The sequence below is a fragment of the Phoca vitulina genome, unplaced genomic scaffold, assembly GCF_004348235.1.
Source record: "Phoca vitulina isolate PV1807 unplaced genomic scaffold, GSC_HSeal_1.0 scaffold1, whole genome shotgun sequence".
NCBI lineage: Eukaryota > Metazoa > Chordata > Mammalia > Carnivora > Phocidae > Phoca > Phoca vitulina.
The window spans coordinates 58524158-58546267 of record NW_022589704.1 but is presented as its reverse complement, the minus strand read 5'-3'; the positions used below and the strand labels follow the sequence as shown (position 1 = coordinate 58546267).

Sequence of the window (22110 nt, the reverse complement as noted above, 5' to 3'; positions counted from 1 at the left end):
TCTCAGGAAATCCTAACATGTACCCTGAAACTGAAGTCTTGAACAGTTGCAAAGCTAAACCCGTTTTTGTTGCTGTTGCTTTTTCTTTTTCTTTTTTCTTTTTTGGTAGTTTAGCAACCAGATCTGTTTGTTTTGTCTTGTTCTTTAGTTACTCAAACCAAATAATTGCTGGCATCTGTGTGGACATTGTTATTCGTCAGAGGTCTGTTTCAAGAGAGATCTTAGGATAAAATCAGTTTGTTCCCTGAACCTCCTCAACCCTAGTGTGGGTGGATGGAGGAGTGGGCACAGGTTAGAAAGAAGAGAAATCAAAGAAGGAAATGTAGAAAAAGCAGCTTCTTAGCCAAACCCACATCTCACCAAGTCTCTACCAACATACCAACTACTTGGCCCTTTACTTTGGTTAGACCCACTGATGTGGCCTTTCTAAAGAAATCCCCTCTGAGGTCCAAAGACAACCCATCTACCTCTATTCTGTGGGTCCTGGACCCATGCAAGGAATAGCCTTACAGCCCCTCAGCACCCACTGGATGATGGCTTAGCCTTAACCTCACTATCTTTTCCCTCTAAGGATATGGGTAGGAAACCTCATGCATAAACATACATCTCAAAGGCTAGCAAGTAATTTAATCTTGACCTCTGGGTGTGGGCATGCCCATCTTGAAAAGCTAAGCTGGCTTAGATGGGCTGCAGTAGGAAAAATTATTTTCTCTAGTGCAGAGAAGTTTCAGGGTTCCAACAGAGCAATGTGGTAAATCTTGTCCTATTTGGCAGAAGACAAATAAGATGCTCCCACGTCCCCTTCCCCTCTGCCATCTCTGATAAAGGACCCAACATTCCTTAAGGAGCTGTCAGGAGGAAATGGGGTGGGCAAGCTGTAAATCACAAAACCATAGTGATTTAAATATCCCGAGTTGGCCTAGGACAAAGTGCCCCCTCCGAGCTGGTTGGTATCAGGGCAAGTGATGTCCAAACTTATTATTGTTCAACAAAATGAGGGAATGCCTACTAACTGCAAGACTGGGCCTGTGCACATACCAAGGAGAATCCTGCCCTTCAGGAGTGTACGTCCCAGAGAAGAGAGAAAACATGTACATACAACTTCTCATAAGAGTCTTGGCAGTTGGGAGCAAAGGAGCTATTCTCTACCTCTGCTTGGGAGGGGCCGTGGGGGGTGGCAAGAGGGAAAACTTCCTGGAGTAGGGTGGACCCCTGAGCTGGATCTTGGAGAAGGGCAGAATTTGAAATGTAGACAGGAGCAGGAAAGGCAAGAATGTGAATCCAGACAGAATAAGGAGTTAAGAGAGAAAGAAACAGAAGAGATTGTAGAGAAACAGAAAAAACAGGTCCAATGCAAGGAGCGAGAGGTGGTTCTGTGGATGGAAGCCTCAGTTGGGGGTAGGCTTCATGCCACAAAAGTGGGGGAGAGGCGAGGCCAGACCCTGGACAGCTCAGGGGGCTTTAGGCCAGGGGTCTGGAATTGGACCAGCTCTGGGGAGTACTGGAAGTTTTGAGAATTGACATGTTTAAAACTTTGCTTCTGGAAGTTGTGAAGTGGATTAGAAAGGAGAGGCTGGGTTTTGAAAGACCAGTTCAGAGGTTATAATGCAAAATAATAAGGCCTAGCTAGTATCATGAAAATGTGAATAGAGAAGGGAAGGATTCCACGGGGAAGAGATCTCTTTTCAGGTTCAAGAAGGAAAGCACTGTGAACATATGCCACAACATGGAATAACCTCAAAACCACCATGCGGAGTGAAAGAAACCAGACACTAAAGGTCACATATTGTAGGATTCCACTTATATGAAATATCCAGAAAATAGGTAAATCCATCGAGACAGAAAACAGATTAGTGGTTGCCAGGGACTGGGTGGAGGAGGGAATGGGGACTGATGACTAATGGGCACAGGGTCCCCAAATGTTTTGGAACTAGACAGAGGTAGTGATCGCACAGCATGGTGAAGATACGAAATGCTGCTGATTCAGCACACTTTAAAATGGTTAATTTCATGGTAGTGAATTGCACCTCAATAAATAAATAAAAAGAAGGAAAGCACAGCTGCACGTACACGCCTGACCACGCACAGTCTTCCAGCTGGGAAGCTTTCTCTATTTGAGGGCCGATCCGCCCAGGAAGTAGGAAAAGGAGGAGAGAATGGTGTCACAGATGCCATAGGTTGAAAAGCTTCATAAAAACAGAGTCTAATGCTGCAGAGAAGCCAAGGAACACATGCATAGAGAAAAAGCCCTCATTGGAAGCAGCTAGTTGGGATGGGGTCAGTGCAGTGGTCCTCTGCTCATGAAGCACAGTGTCTGCCTTGAGCTCCAAAAGAAGGAGCAGGCCAATTATCTGTGGGGGTACCGAAGACTCCCCTGAAACTCATGGGTGAGAATGCTTATGTGCATAAAGACAGTTCCCAGAGAGGGGAGTCTCAGAAGTCGGGCATACGGATCGTCCACCTACCTGCCAAAACCACGGCTATGTTACTGGCCACTCGTGGGTGCTCAGCCGACACGTGGCACTCCATTAAACTCAGCTGGGTCATGGGTATTTCTAACCAATAAGCTTCTAGGACAGAGGAAGATTAGGGGGAAAGGATGATGGAAGCTTGCTCTGGGAGATCTGTGTACACTCATGGCGATATGAGGATAAATAATGCTTTGAGCTGGGCCTCTGGGGACAGGACACCAGGTGAATACCTCCAGACTAAAGGAGCCCTCCTGGTACCTGTCAGAGATCACACACTCACACGCACACACCACCACCCACACACCCACCCACCCACCACCCACACCCACCACCACACCCACCACCCCCCCCCCACCCACACCCACCACACCCACCATCACCCTCCAGTGGTGAGAATGTGCCCTCCATTCTCTGCTCTTTCACTAAGGAAAGCACAGTCATTTCTGGGTACTTTCACAGAGAGACTCTCAGCCCTTGTATGGTAGGTCATGAAAGTGAACAGTCCTTCTGCCTACCCTTTTGCCACGCGGTTGCCCCTTCCAGCCCGTCTCAGCATCGTTCTCCCTGTGCCCGGAAGCCTTCATGTGGAGGGACCCTGTGGAAGGAATAGGGCTGAATATCCATAAGTGTTCATTACATTGTCAAGTGTCAACAGCTTTCATTTCACTTTGAAAAATGCATCTAATTTTTCTCACATTGGCACTTTTTTTACTCTCTACGTGATATGTTCAGTTCACAGAAAAGCTGGATTATACCTGATGAGTATAAAAAAATCATAATTTAAATTGTCCTCCTTTCCTTTAAGAGTTCTTTGTACTCCATTGGGCGAGGGAGTGTTGGACACGTACCCATAGAAGAGCCCTTACAATGCAGTAAACCCTTCAGCGAGACTTCAGCCTTGAGGAAAGTCTCTGGTGATATATTCATGTTCTTTGTTGTTTTTCCCACAGTTACTCAGGGCGACAACTGCATTCTGTATACTAGAACATGAACTTGTCACAAGTATACCCTACCAGGGTTTGAAGAGTGGTTTTATATATTATGTAGTCTGAGATTTAACATCTTTAAAATATCTGCCTGTTCCATTAAATAATTACAAACTACCTATAATACTTTGAACAATCAGTTTTAGTCTCCACAGATGGTGGATAGTAACATCCCCAAGATATTTTATGGGCTACATAAATAAAGAATGCCTTTATACGTGCACAATAATTTTAATCCTTTCGGCACTATTGGATCATTAATAAAGTCATGTGTTTTGTTTTGTTTTTTTACAGTCTGCCATTGAGAAATTAACCCATGATTACCTAAACTTGTTTCACTTCCCACCACTAATTAAGGTAAGAAAGGTTGTTTTTTTTCTTACCGAGAATGTGCTATTTCATTGATGTATGCACCTGCCACATCCACACCTAAATTTGCCAATGTCGGGACCTGTTGTTTGAAGTGAAATTTAATCTTTATCTAACAAAAGGCCCTTTGAGTGAAGCTTAGGATGTACATAAATTGAACATGCTTGATTCCTGCAAGTTGAAATATTAACAATATATTCGTGATAAGAACAACACATGTCACCTTAGTGGCTAGGGGATATAAGTACTAACACTGTAGCTTAGTACAGTGGCCTCCCACCTGTCTCTGGAGACCTTTGTCCCACACATAAGTCACTAAAGGAATTCACACCCTAGGGCTCTGGATTATCTATCACTAGCACTAGGGCGAGGAGGGGGGAGGTTTATTGTTTGAATGATATGTTAGTATATTTGACATATTATTTTGAATATAGTCCAAAGGTATATGGCATATTTTCTTATACAATTAGTAGATATTTGCAATTAATACACAGAACTCTTCTTGCTCACTAACTATGGTTTTCCATCTCTAAGCTCCTGAAGGTTCATTCTGTTCCTCTTCTTGGCCCTTCATCCTCATCTGCTCTAGCAAGCACACAGCTCCTCTCTGCAAATATCTCGAGTGTTATGAAACTGTCAGAGTGAAGTCTCCTAGTGCATCTCTAGGTGTTAAGTGCATTTCTAGGGTAAAACTGCACAATGCAAGATGCATTGTGAAATCCTGTAAGACGGTGACATTCAGTTTGTAGCTCGTGAGATAAATCATGTGGAAATGTTCTCAAAGGCTTAAGGTGTCATTTCTCTTGCTTTAAGTAATTGTAATTTGGAGCTTAATCCAAAATAACCAAACGTGAATCAGTAGGTTAGAATGGAAACATTAGTGCTGAGAAATCATCTCTTTTACATGAGATAAAAACACAACGTACCATCAAGAATAAATGGTGCTTGGTTTTTCTGTTTTAGGACTCAGTAGATGAACCTAAAGAAAATGAGGAAAAAATTGTGAACCTTGAACTTGTTTTTGGTTTTCACTTGAAACCAGGAACCGGCCCACAGGTAAATCACATTTTAAACCCTTTGGGTAAATTTCAATCTAATTTACTCTTTTTCTCTCTCGGAACTCTGTGGTTTCCCACCTCCTTCCTGCCCCCATCCAGCCGATAACTGAATTCTGAGTAAATTTATGGGCTTTATAAAACAATTCGGCTGAAAAGCTGCCAGTCACGTATGTAATCCAGTCTTGGAATCTTACTCTTGTTTAGCTGAAGAGTCCTGTGTGAGGCCACCCAAACCATCAAGGAAACTCACAACAAAGCTTGGGGTGGGGGTGGGGATGGGTCGGGGCATATCTGAGTGATTGTTCATGCTGCTGGGCTTCGAGCATCCCATCTTCGTATTTTTGTTTTAGAATACTGAGAGTAAAACGACACCGAGAGTAGAACTATAGGCAATATGGAAACCCAAATTACCAGCTCGAAATAGGACAGCAGGGCATTTTACCGCACTCATTCAGTCAGGCTTTCACTTTATGTTAATTTTAGAGTATGGCACAGTTACTTGACCCAGATGGCAGATGAACTGGAATCACAACAGGTCTGTGTTGCTTTGGATTCCTGTAAATAGGTAGTCATGACGATAACTCCTACTCATCGACCACTTACTGCGTTCCAGACACAGTAGAACAGTACTGAGGTGTGGATGCTACTTCCCCACCATGTTACAAACGAGGGACCTCAGGCTCCGTAGGGTCCATGACTTACCCCCGGGTGACCGGGCTAGCAAGCAGCGGAATGAGGATTTGAACGCGGGCCTCTGGGACCCCAGAACCAAGCTCTTACCTTCTGCACCACATCTGTACCTTTCTTCTGAGGCAGACAAGAGACCTGGTGCATACAACTCCTTACAACCCCTCGCCAGCCGCTCCGGCGGGGCCACTGTAGGCACAGCTGGCCCACCGGCCCGCCGCCCGTCACATCGCGCTTATCCCAGGCCGCTCCGGAAACCCGCGCTTGGCAATGACTGGGAATGGTTGGGAGGGGCTGAGTGTCACCCAGGGCTTCAAAAGCTACACTTTCTAGACACCTGACCAAGCGTCCTGCCTGCGCCCGCAGGTCTGCTGCTGCTTCTGCTGAATGGAAACCTTCGCCTCCCTAGTTCGCCCCATAGAAGCTGGTTGAGCGAAAGCTGCTGTGACTCCAGGTTTCTTGTATATGGACACTTTCCTGTCTTTCCTCGAGGGGGGTCATTGTCTATTTGCTCCTGTTGTTAGAAGCAGCTACAGAAAGCGGGCCAGGAGAGGCAGATCCTCTCTCTCCAACAACAACCAGGCGCCCTTCTCACCCTGAGATTCTGTAGCTGTGGGCACTCCCAAGTCCATGTGATGGCAAACAAATTATATATTTTAACCTGCTTTCTTTGATATCCTCAACTCCAAGGCACTTAATACTCGCTGTTTAAACCATTTTATGGCTTATAGGTAGTAAAAGAAGAGGGAAGAATTCTCTTGAGAGAGACTTGTCAAAAGCAGTCTCAACCAAGAAAATCATTTTCAGTTAACAAGGAAATGACTTGTTAATGTGGAAAACTAAAAAATCCATCTTTTTGTAAAAACTTGGATGGTGTAAATGATCTTTGAGACCAACAGTGGTCTGTTTTTGGCCACAGTTGTGTAGACTTCTTGAGCCAGAGGTTTTTACAAGCCTAATGTCACTGCAATCTTTGTCAGTCTGCTGGTACTTGATCATGCCTACAGAGTAATAATTTCAACCATGCATTCAGCAGACATTTACTGAGGACCTGGCTCTATGCAAGATGGCCAGAATACAAAATCAAAAAGCATAGTCTCTGACTTGCAAGAAGATTGGAAGAAATCTGATTGGAAGAAACAGACAAGATCAATGAATGGTTGTAGTACAGAATGATGCTTTTTTTTTTTTTTTTTTTTTTTTTTTTTTTACAACATCAAGCACATCATTCAATGGAAGCACACTGGATGTGCATTGAAAGCAGATGCAGAGAGGGGTCAGAGAGGATCTTAAGGTCTTTTTGGTAGAAGTGAGGCTTCAACTAAAATTTTAAAACCATTCGGAATTATTCGGTAGGGAGAAGACAAGGAAGGCAAAAGGAATAGCATATGCAAAAGCTCAGAAGCCCAAAGCCACAAACACACAGGGAGCTCTTCTTTGGGCTAGTTCCTGTGGGACCTCACAACTCACCTTGAGCGCCACTGCCTCTGGGACTTGGCACGAAGCCGGTGGACCAGTGCGGTGAGAGTTAAGGCCAGAACAGTGGCTGGCAACCAGTAAGAGAGCTATCTTCAGTGCTAAACCAAGGAGTTTAAAGAGTTTTAAGCAGGGAGTAGATGGGATCAGATTTTAAGAGATAGCTCTCAGCAGCACAGGGGAGGATGAACTGGAAAGGACCAGGCTAACATGAGAAAGATTGGGAGCGGGAAATGCAGACAACCTGGTTAAAGGGGCCGAGGAGAGGAGGCGATGGCGATGCCATGGAAGTGCCATGAGTCCAAGGACTCTGAGACGGAACTGATCGGCCTGGGTCGCCCGCTGGAAAGGGGGGGGGGGGGGGGGAGGGAGGAGCCAGGATGGTACCGAGGTTTCCAGTGTGGGCAGCTGGACAGACGATATTATAATGTAATAGATCAAGAGTGAAATGTACAAAGTGGATGTGATGCCCTGGCGCTAAAAGTATAAAGAAGTGACTGGAATGGATGAGGTCAACCAGGAAAAGCTTTTTTGGAAGGGGTGAGTTTTGAAACGAGACTTGAAGAGGTTCATGGTCATTTGCAAATAATTTCCTGAATATAGTATTTAAAGCTGATGCTTAGAGAGTACTTCTTTCTAAAGAGCTCAGGTTATTTCATAAATGTCATCTCACTTATCCCCCTGGCGTTTCTGTGAGATGTGTAAGGTACAGTGTTGCCATCACTGATGAGGAAACAGCAAGAGGAAATGTGTGAGCAGCCTTAGGTGAGGCGAGGACAGAGCTCAGACCAGAAACTACATCGTTATCATTACCTTCTTCTTAAACATGTGTTAGCTCTCATACCTGACCCAAGATATTTAAGCCATCTGTAAATTTTCATAAAATAATCCTAGAATAAATTACTGTCCAGTTCTAAACTGCCCAGTCATGCTAGCCTATCTGTGTACCCCAGCATCATGAAACATTTTCCCAAAAATGTGCTTTGAATTGAAATTCCAAGTCCCCACATGAAAACCTTGTTACCTTGACCTTTAAAGGTGGAACCCAAGAAAAAAAAGACATCCTCAAAATCCCAACTAACTGAGTTCTCATAAACCCATCTTCACAGAAAAGGTGAAGCCTTTTTGCCATGACTCGAATAGTGACAAGAGGACACTGGCGCTTTGCAAGCTCCTTCCAAACCCGGGCCTGCAGAGCAGGGAGATCTGCTTGACCATTTCGCCTTTTCTTTGACAAATAAAACGAAAAATGTGTTCTAATTACAGCCACTGGGAATAATATAGGACAGTGACTTTATCATGAAAATGGTAGCTACATTTTCCCATTGCATCTGAGAAGGCCTACCAGCTCAACGACCACTTAAAATTGGTATGTTGTTTTAGTAACTGGCCTACTAGGAGGAGAGAAAGAAAATATGACCTTGGACACAAATATACAAATACGTGTAGAGGAAAAATCCTTTCGTTGTAAGACCTGTCAGCCTTTTGTTCTAAGAATTCAGATACAATTCTTTTTTTTTTTTAGCCTCATTTTACAACCAGATGGATTCTGGCACAAAAGTGAGGTTGATTTGCTCAACTGAGGACAGCCATTCACATCTGAGTGCCTGTATGCCAGCTAGAGTGGCTCAGTGCCACTTCGAGACGCCTTGCTGTGATCCGTCTTCCTGCCACACCCTCTGGAGAGCAGGACCTCAGCAGGCTAAAGCCCCATACATACTTGGAGAATTCTCACACAAATGAAGTAGGCTTTTTTTCTCTCCTTTGTAGGACAAACTAGCAGGGAAAATACGATTGGACCAAAGGTTTCACTGGCAATTTAAACTGACAATAAGTGAGAATGGTTTTACTCATGTATTTGACCTATTTCTAAAGAATAAATTATTAATTTAAATAATGCTATATGTTGAGGCAACTTCAAGTTGTGCCAGTGGAATTGGCAGAAATGGGGTCTTTCTCAGCTCAAAATTTTCCCATGCTCAGGCTTGAAATGCTTGATGATTATTATTATTTCATACCTCTGCCAGATAGTGTGGTAAGTGCTTTACAAACATTTTTCTCATGTAATTGTTACAAGCCACCGTCCCAGGGAGCGTCATCCCTGTATCACTGTCCAGGAGGAACTGAGGAAGGGAGAGGTAAAAATTCCTTACCCAGAGGCCCCACCCATTTAGGGGCAGATCCAGTCTAAGGACTCAACCACTGTGTCATACTCCCCGTTCTGGAAAGTATCATCATCCCCCAAAATAGGCATATTGGTAATAAAAGGATAATTTGGGGGGATCACTTAATACTAAATTACCACTTTTTTTGTGTGTGTGGGAACTGCCTTGTGTTTTGTCATCTAAGGCCTTCTTCGACTTGGCACAGAAGGCAAAAGGCTTCCAGAATCTCAGCTCCATGCTCCGCCCCCTCCAGGGTGGCAACCACCCTTTTTTACTGACATATTCAGCTCCATAGAGTTTATTATTATATCTATCTCGTATAAACTCGCCAGTCAAGAATATTGATTCTGGGGGCGCCTGGGTGGCTCAGTTGGTTAAGCGTCTGCCTTTGGCTCAGGTCATGATCCCAGGGTCCTGGGATGGAGTCCCACGTCGGGCTCCTTGCTCAGTGGGGAGCCTGCTTCTCCCTCTCTCTCTGCCTGCCACTCCCCCTATTTGTGCTCTCTCTCTCTGACAAATAAAATCTTAAAAAAAAAAAAAAGAATATTGATTCTCAAATTGTCAAGGAATAAACTATCAAATCACCCAGCAGTTTTCTCACCAAGAAACTTTCTGAGACTGTCTTAAAAATTCAAAAACAGGGTTACGAAGGAACTATCTGGGGAGTCGTGCATTCCTTGTGCATGCTGGACAGTCACCGACTTTGCCCCTCGAGTCCTACTTCCCTCCTTCTCCCCAGTGAGGCGCAAAACTAGTGAGTCTAAGTTGAAAGCCATGACAGTCGGTGGGGGGAGCCTGGGAAGCAACACCCCATCTCTCCCAGCACCCTGGCTCCAGCGGACCCCAAAAGAGAGACAGGTGTCTGGACTCTGGTACTTCCTACGAGAGGACTACCACTTCGGATTTTCTTCTGAGCGGAATTCTGAAGGAGCAAGTGAATGGGGAAGAGAAAGTAAGAGGAACATTTTGAAGGTGTGGAAGCCTTCAAATAGGCCCCCATCAGAGCGGAAGGCTTTTTCTGTCTGCCCTGTCCCTCTGGCTCCTTCCACACGCGTGACAGGCAGCACCTGGGCCCCTTCTCCCACGCCTCACCAGAAGCAATTCAGTCAATAGTTCTGCTTCTCCGATTGTTTCACCTAGAGGTTAGAAGCCCTGCTTTTTACAAACACTTCCCACCTACTATTGTGCTTTTAGGTCTTTATTAGTGGATCACTTATAAAATGTTGCATTTAATAAACTTAATTGAATCTCCAGGCCCTTTCTCAGAGTACTGTAAATATAAAAAACTGTCAAATAGGGCTTTTTTTTTCCTATTGTGTAATTTTTATAAATGGATAGATAAACATGAATAAAATAACAGGGCACAAAGAAAAGGATTTTGTAAGGAAGTAAAAAGCCAACACTTTTTGTAAATTTCAGAACAGCTACACACAGTATTTTACTTTGCTATATCTTGCATTTATTAAAAATGCAGTGGAAGGAAGTTTATTTCCCATGATCAACTATTTTTCAGGGGAAAAAATATATGTACACATACGTGTTGGTGTGCCTGAGTATATGAGCTTGCAGTAGAAGGGTTCTATAAGAAATACAACTTTTAATTGACTGCAAAGGAGCAAATGCAGCTCAGAATACGACTGCATGACTTGCTCCACATTTCTAATCACAATGGGGCTATGCTTCCCCAAATGGGTCAAGCTGCTGCCTACAGAACCAGAGCGGAACCGCTCAGTACATACTTGCTGATAGACTCATAGTCACATGTAGAAATGGCACACCAGAAAATGTCTAACCATGGGAGAAAACAGCCCTGACTTGTAGAGTTTGCAGATCGCTATGGTACAAATATTTTTACCACGGCCAATTTCAGGTTACCAGTCTGATGCCACTGAACTTGAGGTTGGGAAGAGGTTTGAGCAACCATCTCGTGAGGGCAGCTCCAGCACACCGTGACTGGATCACTTGTGGTCTTCTTAATCAAGACCCTGAATTCCTTTTAAAAAAGTGAACAGCAAGGAAGTATACATGATAAAACACAGGTTTGACTACGTGACACGTTATTGTTGGTTTCCAGCTGTAATAATATGTGTAATTAGCTCACAGAGAGCTCCAGTTTCCTAGTGAATCCATAGTTGGCTGAGGTTTCCGTGGGTTGCCACTGGTTCATATAGATAGACTGACCATGTTGTATGAATCAAAAATTAGGATTTGAGTTTGTAAAGAGTGGAATAGACTTATGGAGACAGAGAAACAAAATTTAAATTTGTGATTGTCTTTTTAAAATGTTCCGTCATAAGAGACGACATCTCTGCTTTTAGAAGCAGATTTTCCAAAGCCATTGAGGATCACTGCAGAGAGAAGACCTTGATAACTCACAATAACTTGTGTTTTCTGAACCAAAAATTAGGTCTTGAGAATAATCAACTATAACAGGGACTGGTTATTTGAAATGAAATTAAAAGCACTGCATTGGAAAAGCAAAGATATACGACAACGGTATCAATCCTGGACATCAGGATTTGGGCTGAGAACAGCTCCGCTGGTAAATACTGCCCACTAACTAGGCCAGTGTTGTTGGTTTTTTTTTTTTCTTTTTTCAAAAGTCATAATTTTTGGCATCACCTCTGAAGTCACGGGAAGGGAGGAGAATTTAGCAGTCAGAAAAACTGTTTTTATATTTTGAGTGTCCTGGGGAAAAGTCAATTTGCAGCCCATTTGCCCGCATTTAAAAAAAGCTTCCGCAGTAATTAGGTAAGCTAGAACACCTTCTATATTGGTTAAGAAACCCAGTCTTGAGAATAGATTCTTAATTATTCAAATATCAATAGCAAGACTTACTATTTTTTTCCCCAAGATGAATACCTAGTACCTTCCAATTCTAAATAGAGTAAAAAAAAAAAAAAAAACCCCACAAAAAAACAAAAACCAAAACAAAAAAAACCCCTAAAACGAAAAGCCCTTTCCAAACATGTCAGCTAACATCTGAACCATTTCAGGTAGTCAAGTGTGTAATGCATCATATGAAAGTATGTCTCACTTGATTTCTTTCACTTTAACATCATCCCTAAAATCCCTTTTTCATATATAACTCCAACAACAAGCCCCCAAAAGGCAATATAACAACCTTATCTCTACTGGCGTCTAGTTGGCACCAATCTGCCCTGACCTTAGACACAAGCCATTGTTAAGGGTATAACGCATTTACATATTTTGCAATAAAACATCAGTTATTTGCATTACTGTGTCAAGTTTTATTTGATTCTTTCACCTAAAAATGACTCATTTTCCTTTCTTGTATTTTAAAAACCAACTACTCTAAGCTTGTTTGAGAATAATCAAAAATTGCCCATTTAGCTAGAAGTCATTTTCTTTTCAAAAGGCAAATGTTATTTAATCTTTCAGCTGTTCATTGTGCCATCATAAATACTTTCTTTTCAGCACAGTTGTGGGGACTGAAATGAGCCCGCTAATTGCCTCCCATTCCGACTGACATGTGGTGGTTTAGTGGAAAGAGAACACAGCGGGGAGAAGGAAATAGAAGGCTGAGAAAATGAGAGCTAATTATTTTCACTGCCTCATGTCAGGCTCTGTGTCAGCCTTGTTTTTACAAACTGGAAGGTTGAGCACTAAATAAAACAAACCGGCGTCATGTTTTTATATACTGGCAGAGTCATGCGAGCAGCTGCACGGCTCAAAGACAATGTGATGCCTGCGTTCGCATGGACACCATCTGACAGACACTGTGAGCCACGGCTAATGAGGACATCACAGTGGTGCCAAGTGAAAGGTGCTGAATTATGTATGATTCTTCATCAGTACAGCAATAGTCCTGTACATCATTATGAGACATTGTTTTGCTGAAGAGATTAAAACATTCTTAGTTCCAGACCCTGCAACCTATACGCGCTGAAAGAGGTTATTAATGGAATTTTTAGGGAGAGCTTCTTGTGGGTTTCTTTTTGGTTGAAAAACAAATCTCGTGGGACAAAGCCGTGATGGGTCATGACACCGTACAGATAAAGAAGAGAAGCAAATTAACCGTACTTGCATTATCTTCTTTTTAAAGGCAGCATAATAAAATAGAGAGTAGTGGGGTTATCCATAATGATAAATAACCCAGGTGCTTTCACGGGATGTTCCACTCTCCTGCCTTTAAAACAGCAGGTTTCAGCAGCTGAGCTACATAATAGCAACGCATGTAAAGGAGCCTTCGGAGGCTAAATCATCAACATCTTACTACTTTTAATACCAGCATGACCAACGGTTCTACCGCATTTTTATTTCATCTTACGTTACTTCTTACATTTTCCAACAGTCACCTGCTAGGAGACTGTCTCCCTTTCTCCCCCTCTTGAATCTTAAAAAGTTTATTCCGACCTCTATTTTATATTTTAAAATGTTTCCTCCGTACAGGCCTTTCTAAGGTGGAGGGGCCTCTCTGCTAGAATCCTGAGCAATCTCTGGTGATTTTGCTTTTTCTCCATCCACGGTTGGGGGGTGGGGGGAGGTGGAGACGGAGGTGGGATTTTAAAACTCAATGTCTTTACCATTAGACAAGGTATGCCCAGGACCTAAGTCCCAGCCCCGGCGCAGCTAAGTGACCTTGCCGCAAATCTCTGCATTTTTCTGAGCCTCAGTCTACTCATCTGTAAAATGGAGATAGGGCTATCTACAACAGAGTAAGGCTGGAAGGGATTAAGTAACATGGACAAATCTCAAAACCACCATGCCAAGTGAAAGAAGCCAAACAAATACAAGTGCTTACTGTAAAGTTCCAATTTGGTCAGGTTCTAGAGCAGGCAAAATGAATCCATGGTGACAGAAATGGGAAGAGTGGGCACCTCCACTTGTGCGGGGAGCATCCGCTGGGAAGGGACATGAGGAAACTTTCTAGGGTAGTGGGCATATCTAGTTTGGGTGGTTACGCTGGTGCATACAGTTGTCAAAATTCATTGACTGGTGTACTTAAAAATCTGTGCATTTTATTGTTTGCAAAGTATGCACCACCTCAATAAAAAAATACATCAAAAAATTTTTTGTCTATAATCTTCAGGTAGAAGTGATCTGTAGGAACCTGAAAGCCTAATGTGGGGTCTGTTTCTTTCTGAAATGTCCTGAATAATCTTGGCCCTAAATTTTTTAAGATTTATCTATGGTGTTCACATTTCCAATAAAATTTTGGTAGGAAAACAGAAAGAGCAAGAGAGAGCGAGCCATCGATTGACTGTTGTCTCTGAACTGCCCAGAGCTTGAAACAATATTTAAAGTTAATTTCTGTGCTAACTTCAATCCCTTTTTCTATTTGTAAAATTTACCTCTATATGGATCATTTCTTTGTACTCCCTCCCTTCTTTTTTTTTGTGGGAGGGAGAAGGGATATCTGTGTTTGGCATCACTTGTACTAGCTTGGAACTCCAAAGAATTTTAAACAGCTTGCAAAGAATGTAATAGTGATTTCTCACAAAGAGATACTTAATCTAGCATTAAGTGAGTGTTGTTTAGGATTTTGTCTTCACAGTGTTAAGAGTTTCTGTTTTACTTGGCCAGTAACCTTAATTCAGAAAAATTTTTAACATAATTGGCAATACAGAAGTGGTGCAAATGGAATGCTTTCTCCTCCTCCATTAACCACACTTGCTTCTAAAATTATCCAGGTATTTCAGCAGCTGCCCAGATAAATAATACATATCCTGGGCACCCAACAGCACTGTCATTCTTTTCATCAGTTTCAAATGCAAAAAACTCCCCTCTTCCCAACAAAATTCCATTCATTTCTCGTAGATTTGCATTGAGAGGCAGATAATCCAGTTAGTGGAAAGGTTTGGATGGCCATGTTTTGCTATTCAAAGCAAAGAACATCCCAGGGCCCAGCACTGCTCCTGGCCAGTGCCTTTTTCCTACTGATTAGTAGTAGCATTCCCTCAAAATGTGCATCAAGATAGAAATTTGAATAGTGAGAACGTTCTCTTGGGTGGGAATCTAGCTATGAAATAAAAATCCACCGTGGTCAGACCTGTCCGCACGATCCACTTGTGCAACTAGGTGGGAGCGGGTTGTTTCTGGTTTGGAGAGTGGAAGTCATGCCTAGCCACACAGCCGAAGCCAGGGCTGGAGGAAAGTGCTGGTGATTCCAAATACTGACCCGATCAATCAAGGAAAGGAGCAGACAGTGGAATGGCAGCATCTGCACTTTTAACAAGGAAGGGTCTTTGTCAATAAGGGAGGGAAAGTAGGTTATGTTGGACTTATTAGAGACCCGGTATTTCAGTCTCTGCCATGGAGACTTACAAAGGAATTCACCAAGATAATCTGGACTGTTTGTTGCTTTCGGAAGACGGAACTCCTCTGTACTGTAATTCTTACTTTTGTTAACCCATAACAAGGAAGAGTTCAGGATTCAGAAAAGACTGAGGCTTTGGAAACCCGCTCGTTACAGCAGCCAAGAGATCACTGAGGATCGAGTCTGAACTCCACCCCTTGCTGTCTGTGTGATCTTGCTCAAATTACCTCATCTCTGTCTGCTTCGGTTTCCTCGGCAAGACAGGGCTCTCGGGCTGTCAATCACATCTCATAGCCATTGTCCTCCAGACAGCCGCTGGCTCCCCCTGATAGGGCTGCACTAGGATCTGTGGACTCGGGAAAGGGCAGAACTGATGTTACATAATCCATCTGTGTCAGAAGATACAAGTTTCTTCCCTCTTCTATTTATTTCATAAGACCAGTCCTTGTTATGTTGCTACTGGGCACACCTTCTTCTTTTTTGCAACACTGATAATTCCCTTGGCACCAGACTTATTCAGTACCCTCTGGGTCCCCAAACTCCTGCCCAAGTAATATGCTCTGACCCAGCCTGCCTGCTCTGGCCGGATCCCTTTTCTAAACAAGCTGTACTGTGCACTCAACTTCTGGCCCAGTCCCAATCTTAGATGGTTGCTGGATGGTGGGCCGGCTAGTCTGATAAACTCATTGGAGCTGTGTTGGGGACTAATATTGGTAACCATAATTATAATTGCTCCTTTCTAAGCTCCTCATTTGGCTCTGGCACTGTGCTGAGTACTTTATTTACATTATCTCATTTCAGCTTCACACAACCCGACAACCCACTTGTGTATAAAAAACAGCGAGATTCAAACAGGTTGTATATTGGCTAAGGTTGTGGGGGGGAGTGACAAAACTGGGATTCAAGCTCAGGGAGTTGGACTTTCAACTGTCCTCTTTCACGCCCTGCTACTCCCCCAGTAACGGCTTAATGTGTACTCCTTTTCTATATTATTTCTATCTTAACAATTATCATCAACACTTTAAACCAAATGAGAAAGGAACGGGGCCATCTGAGACTGCCAGGGGTGCAATGGTTTTGGAAAAGGAGTCCGTTGAGGCCCCCATGGGCTCTGAGAATACAGAGTTGTCTGCTTTTGATTTCTGCCTGTCAGGATTGAGAGTTGTTCTCAAGACATCCACAGTGACTCTTGAATGTTTCCGATTCAAAAATCAATACCCACATTTCTGTCACTCATATCAAGCCAAAATCAATCGTTCACCCTGGTAAAAGTGAATGGTTTTTAAATCTGGGCCCACATTCCCACTACCTGGTCCCTACCACTACCAAGAAACGGAAAAGGTAGCAATTTTGCATGTAAGATTCTATATTAGGCTCATAAATATGCGGAGTTGTTACTTCTAGTGATGTTATTGATGATTTAATTCACCTTCCTGTTACAAAAACCTTTTCAATGATCGATTGGTTGAGAACTCGTTACATGGCGTCCTGTCTCCGTTGGGTCCTGTGGAATTCAATACCTTGTTTAAATCCTGGTAGTTGAGAGCAATGCTCATTGACAACTTAATGACTCAATGTGTAGCAAAAATGCCAGGAATACCTGAGGGTAATAAGAAATTGAGCAGAACTTAAAGAATTCCATGACTTTATTTATGGGTTACTTTTCTTAACTAGGCAACGATGAAATCATAGATGCCCTGAAAAAAACCTAGCAATTATGTCAGGGCACTGACAGATTAAGTTAATAATTTAGGTGAACACTGCATATTCTTTTCCTTTCCCACCCAGCTTTGTAATTTAATGAAATGGATAATGCCCCCCTTGTCTTATAATGCCTTTGAGTATCATTTTATTGCTTCTGCACTATCTTTTATGGTTCAGGTAAAAGCCTTTCTTTCAGATAAGAGAAAACATTTCGAAAAGTAAAAGGTCTGTAACCCTATTATGGGGATCCTTGTTTTTCCAAGTTGGGCTCTGGGGACCAGGCAAGCAGTTGCTGCAGGGGAGGACCTGTCACCACTTGCCTTTTTGGTTGTATTAGCAAAATCTTTTCTGGTCCTTCTCCCACTTGCCTGTTGTTGATACCTGGTCCCATTGTGGAGCTCTGAAAACCATCCAGTGAGTACATCCTGCCACCCCTCCCAGCTGTCCTTCCCTCTTGGTAGCTCCTCCCAACTTTGGAGCCAGGCAGCCTTGCGCTATTATAATCCCACCTCCACCACTTACTGGCCAGGAAGCCCTGGGAAAGTTCCTTATTTATCTGAGCCTTATTTTTCCTCACCTAAGGGGAAAATAAACCTAACTTGCAGGGTTATTGTGGATATCAGACAAAACAGCACCATATAAGTACCCAGCAGCATGCCAGGAGCAGATGAAGTAGTCCACAAATGTGAGTTCCCACCTGTCAGCCCCTTCTCAACAGAGAGCCGCTCTGAGCCTGTGCACAGGAGGGTCTGATCGCGGGCCTGAGGTCAAGGAGAGTTCTTGGGCTGTGAGGTAGGAGAGTGGAGCAGAGGGAATTGGGCATCTCCACACAACCTGAGGTCTTTCACCTGTAATTTGACTCAATTCCAAAACTGGACAGGCGAAAGAAAAAGATATAAGTAAAATCCATCTTTTCTAGGGCTTTTTTATTCTCGCCACTGCTTGAGGAGGCGCTTGCCATTTCAGAGAAGAGCAATCATGACTGCAGTCATTATCCTGCCCAGTTATCTCAGGGCCCACGTTGCCGGGGCAGCAGTGGCTCCAAAACAAGGAAATACTGAGAGATTTGTCCATTCTGAGCGACTAATTTGACTTATGTTAGCCAAGAGCTCAGTTTTCACGTTATTGAATAGATCTTTTCCTTCACTAATTGGCTCTCCATCTTGTGAATGTGGTTGGGCAAAGAGGGTCACTCCCCTCAGGCATGGGCCCTGCTTGGTTCTGCAATTTGTCTAGAAGCTTTCCTAAAACATTGAGCTCCCCCAGCTTTCTGTTGAAGCCAACAGGTTTTCAACAGCCTCTTTGTTGGTGTTTTTCCATAATAATTTTGTCTGAGCCTGCTCAGGAGACATTCCAGGTCTACTCCTATGAGAGCATTTTCTAGTTTCAGCATGTAAGGTGCTCGGTACATTATCCTTAACCTCTCAGAATCCTTCATTCTTCAAATAACATGAGAGAAGGTGAATTTATGGTCCAGGGGTCCAGTTTGGTGCAAAGACATGGCTTATTTTTCCTTTTAATTGCACACACAGTGTTTGTCCCCCCACGTTCTTATTAAATTACTCAGACAGCAAAGTTAAAAGGTATTTATAGTGAACCCTCCTGTACACACCTCCTAGATTCAGCCATTAACATTTTATTCTACTTGCCTTATCACATATCTGTCCATCTATTACTCTAGCCATATATATCAATCTTTATTTTTCTGATGCATTTCAAAGTAACTTGCAGACATCAGTACGCTTCCTCCTAAATACCTCAGTATGCTGGAGTTCAGTAAGAAGTACACACATCTTAAGTATATATTTGCTGAGTCTTGACAAGTGCATATGCCAAACCCCTATGAACAGAGTATTAGCATCCCCAGAGAGTCTTGTCATGCCCCTTCCCAGTCAATCCCCATCTGCAGAAGCAACCCCTTTTCTGAATGTTTTCCACCATAGATTGTTTTTATCTGTCCTAGAATGTCATATAAACGGAATCCTTAGTATGTTCTTTTTTTGTGTGAGACTTCTTTCACTCACTATAGTGTTTCTGAGATTTATCCATGTTGTTGCATGCATCAGTGATTTGTTCCTTTGTATTGCTGAGTAACATTCCATTCTACAAATATATCACAGTTCATCCATTCTCCTAAGGATGAACACTTGGCCTGCGTCTAGGGTTTTGTTTTGTTTTGGGGGTAGGGGGGTTGGCTATTATGACAAAGCTGCTCAGAACAACACTATGCAAGTCTTTTTTCATTCCTCTTGGGTGAATACCTAGGAGTTGAATTTCTGGGTCATCGAGTAGATGTTACGTTTATACATGCAGCTATATGCTTATAATAAATTGCCAAAACTTTCCCCAAAGTGACTGTACCATTTACACTTCCACTAGCAATCTAGTACCTCCAAATCCTGGCCAACATTTGATGTTATCAATCTTAGCCATTTGGTGGGCATATAGTGGTATCTCATTGTGGTGACATTTTATTTCACATTCCCCTAATGATGTAGAGTACTTTTTCACTACAGAATGGTTTTACTGAAAATTTAATTAACATCATTTAAAAAATCTAGAGGTTTCACATAAAAATCCAGATATCCAGCTTTTCAAGAAACCTCAAAGGACCTAGCAAGACTGAGCTCCGATTCCCACATGGGGACAATCAACAGAAGTTGAGTGGTGGCTGTCCCTTTAGGGCAGATGCCCTTTAGACCCCCAATGTCCTAACCTTCCCATAACTCCCCAACACATGGGCCAGTTATCAGTCACCATATATCATGTTTGCAGTTATCCTTCCTGTTAAGAGGAAAGTGAGCTATTTCTTGAGCCCATATTATTATCAATACTGGAAAAGTGAAAGTTAGATCAAGAGGGTCTTATATTTCAAAATGGGAAGTCTACATTTCTTTGTGTGAATGAAAAGATATTCTGACAATGTTTAATATGTAAATTAAATGGGTCTACTTTGAAAGATTATAATTTAGGGCTCTATAATGAAACTGCCTGGCTTTACTCATTTTTATTATCTGCCTGGCTCCTTTCGGATTTTGAGTTTGCAACTCCTATGATAGAACATTTACATTGATGAATTATGTCTCAAGACTGCACTAACTGGGGGTTATTTTGATATATATAGAGATTTAATTTCACGTACTTTTTTAGAACAAAGAAAAAAATACTTCAATAATATTTCATTCAGAAAACTTCATGTGTTATAAAACATTGAGACTAAAACAAATTGTTTCACTTTCTGAAATTCTATAATTTTGCTTTTAATTCCAGGATTGTAAGTGGAAAATGTATATGGAGATGGATGGGGATGAAATTGCAATAACCTACATCAAAGATGTGACATTCAACACTAACCTACCCGATGCAGAGATTTTAAAGATGACAAAGGTAGGGTTCTATTTACGGCTTAAAAGCTTTTTTGAATTCACAGATATCAAACAAAGACATTAAAATCCCCCAGCAGTGTGCTTTTGTGCTTGTCGATGTTCACATCAGCTCGGCCTCAAGCTGGCTGTTGAAAGGCACATTTTATTTAGCAGATTGAGATCATAATAGTTTTTTGTTAAAATTCCACTTATGCTGTGTGAACTAAAAAGTACTACAAAAAAAGTGTCCTTTAATTTTTTAAAAAAATTTCCTTCTTTATTTCTTTACACTTACTCCATCACTTACTAAAGGGAAGAAAGTGGCATCGTAAAATACTTATCTCAACTTTGGGGTCATTTGAAACTTTGAAAAACTTGGAAGGAGGAAGGCTTTCTTGGTTTTCTTCAATTTCTTGAAGGACTGAGGGGAGGTTACTCATGAGGCATTTGTTGACATCTTCTTGGCTTCCTTGAGTTCGCACCTCTGGCCAGAGAATACCTCACTACTTTAGGGTCAGTGGTAGAAGTACATCCATTAAAACACAGAAGACAGACTCAGAGAAATGCTTACCTTCTCCTCAAAATGGAAAAAAAAATCAGTTCTGTCCCAATAATACTGAAAAAAAATACATATGAGACTTCAATAGTAGAAGGTCAACAACTCAGGTAAATAACCATGATATCCATTGGACAGTCACTCGAAACATCACAGAAGCCATTCTTGAGTATACTATGAATGGTGTATTTGGTTTCAGTGAAGAAAATGGGGTTTGTAGCAAAGAAGAACCTGGGTACAAACACAAGTGGCGAAGTGAAGAGTCTTCAAAGCCACAGCATTAGACTTGCAAATGTGTTCCTTCCTAGGCATAAGATTGCTAAGCATCCAAGTCCTTTGAATTTGCAAGTGTATTCATCAAGTCGATTGATTTGATATTCATTGTTGGAATCTTCTGAGTAACTGGGAGTTATTTCAGTGGTGTTATTTATCTGTAAAGGTTATGCTCTGGTTTTAACTTTCCCTGATTTTGTTGGGACCTACTATGTTTTGATGTCTTGAAGACTGGACAGATGCCTGCTCGTTCCCCCCAACCTATGCCATTTAAAAGCAAGATCCTAGCCCTTGCCTGCTAACAGAAGGAAGCCGCTCACAGCAAAAATGACAGGGTAGAGTTGTAAACCCAAGTACAGGTGTTTCTGGTATAATGCCACATATGCACTCCCAAAGAAGCACATCTTCTGCAACATCACACACCAACATTAACTGGGATTATAGGAAAAATAGGGTTTGGGCAGACCATTCAAAATCTGTAGAACTTTTTAACATTGACAGACTCTTAACAGTCCTCATTTAAAAAAGAAGAGAAAAGAAAAAAAAAAAAAGAGCCCAGTTAAATCTCTATCACGTGGTGTGCTTTGTACCCATCTCAAGCCCAGTCGGTCATTTGTAACCTTAAAGCTAGAATGAAGGGGTGGAGGGTGGTTAAGAGAGTGGAGATTCATTTATAATAAAGACCATTTTCATCAAAACTAAAATAGGATCCAAGGTGTC

The 22110-nt window shown here is 42.3% G+C and overlaps 1 protein-coding gene across 1 annotated transcript in view; it reads left to right on the top strand.

The window, feature by feature from the left end:
• MAP3K20 (mitogen-activated protein kinase kinase kinase 20) overlaps positions 1-22110 on the top strand; it is a 180523-nt gene that overhangs the window by 149441 nt on the left and 8972 nt on the right. The window contains exons 15-17 of the mRNA XM_032407928.1: positions 3752-3814; positions 4790-4882; positions 20467-20583. Of these exons, the coding sequence (XP_032263819.1) occupies positions 3752-3814; positions 4790-4882; positions 20467-20583 (273 nt within the window). The remainder of the gene's footprint in view (positions 1-3751; positions 3815-4789; positions 4883-20466; positions 20584-22110) is intronic.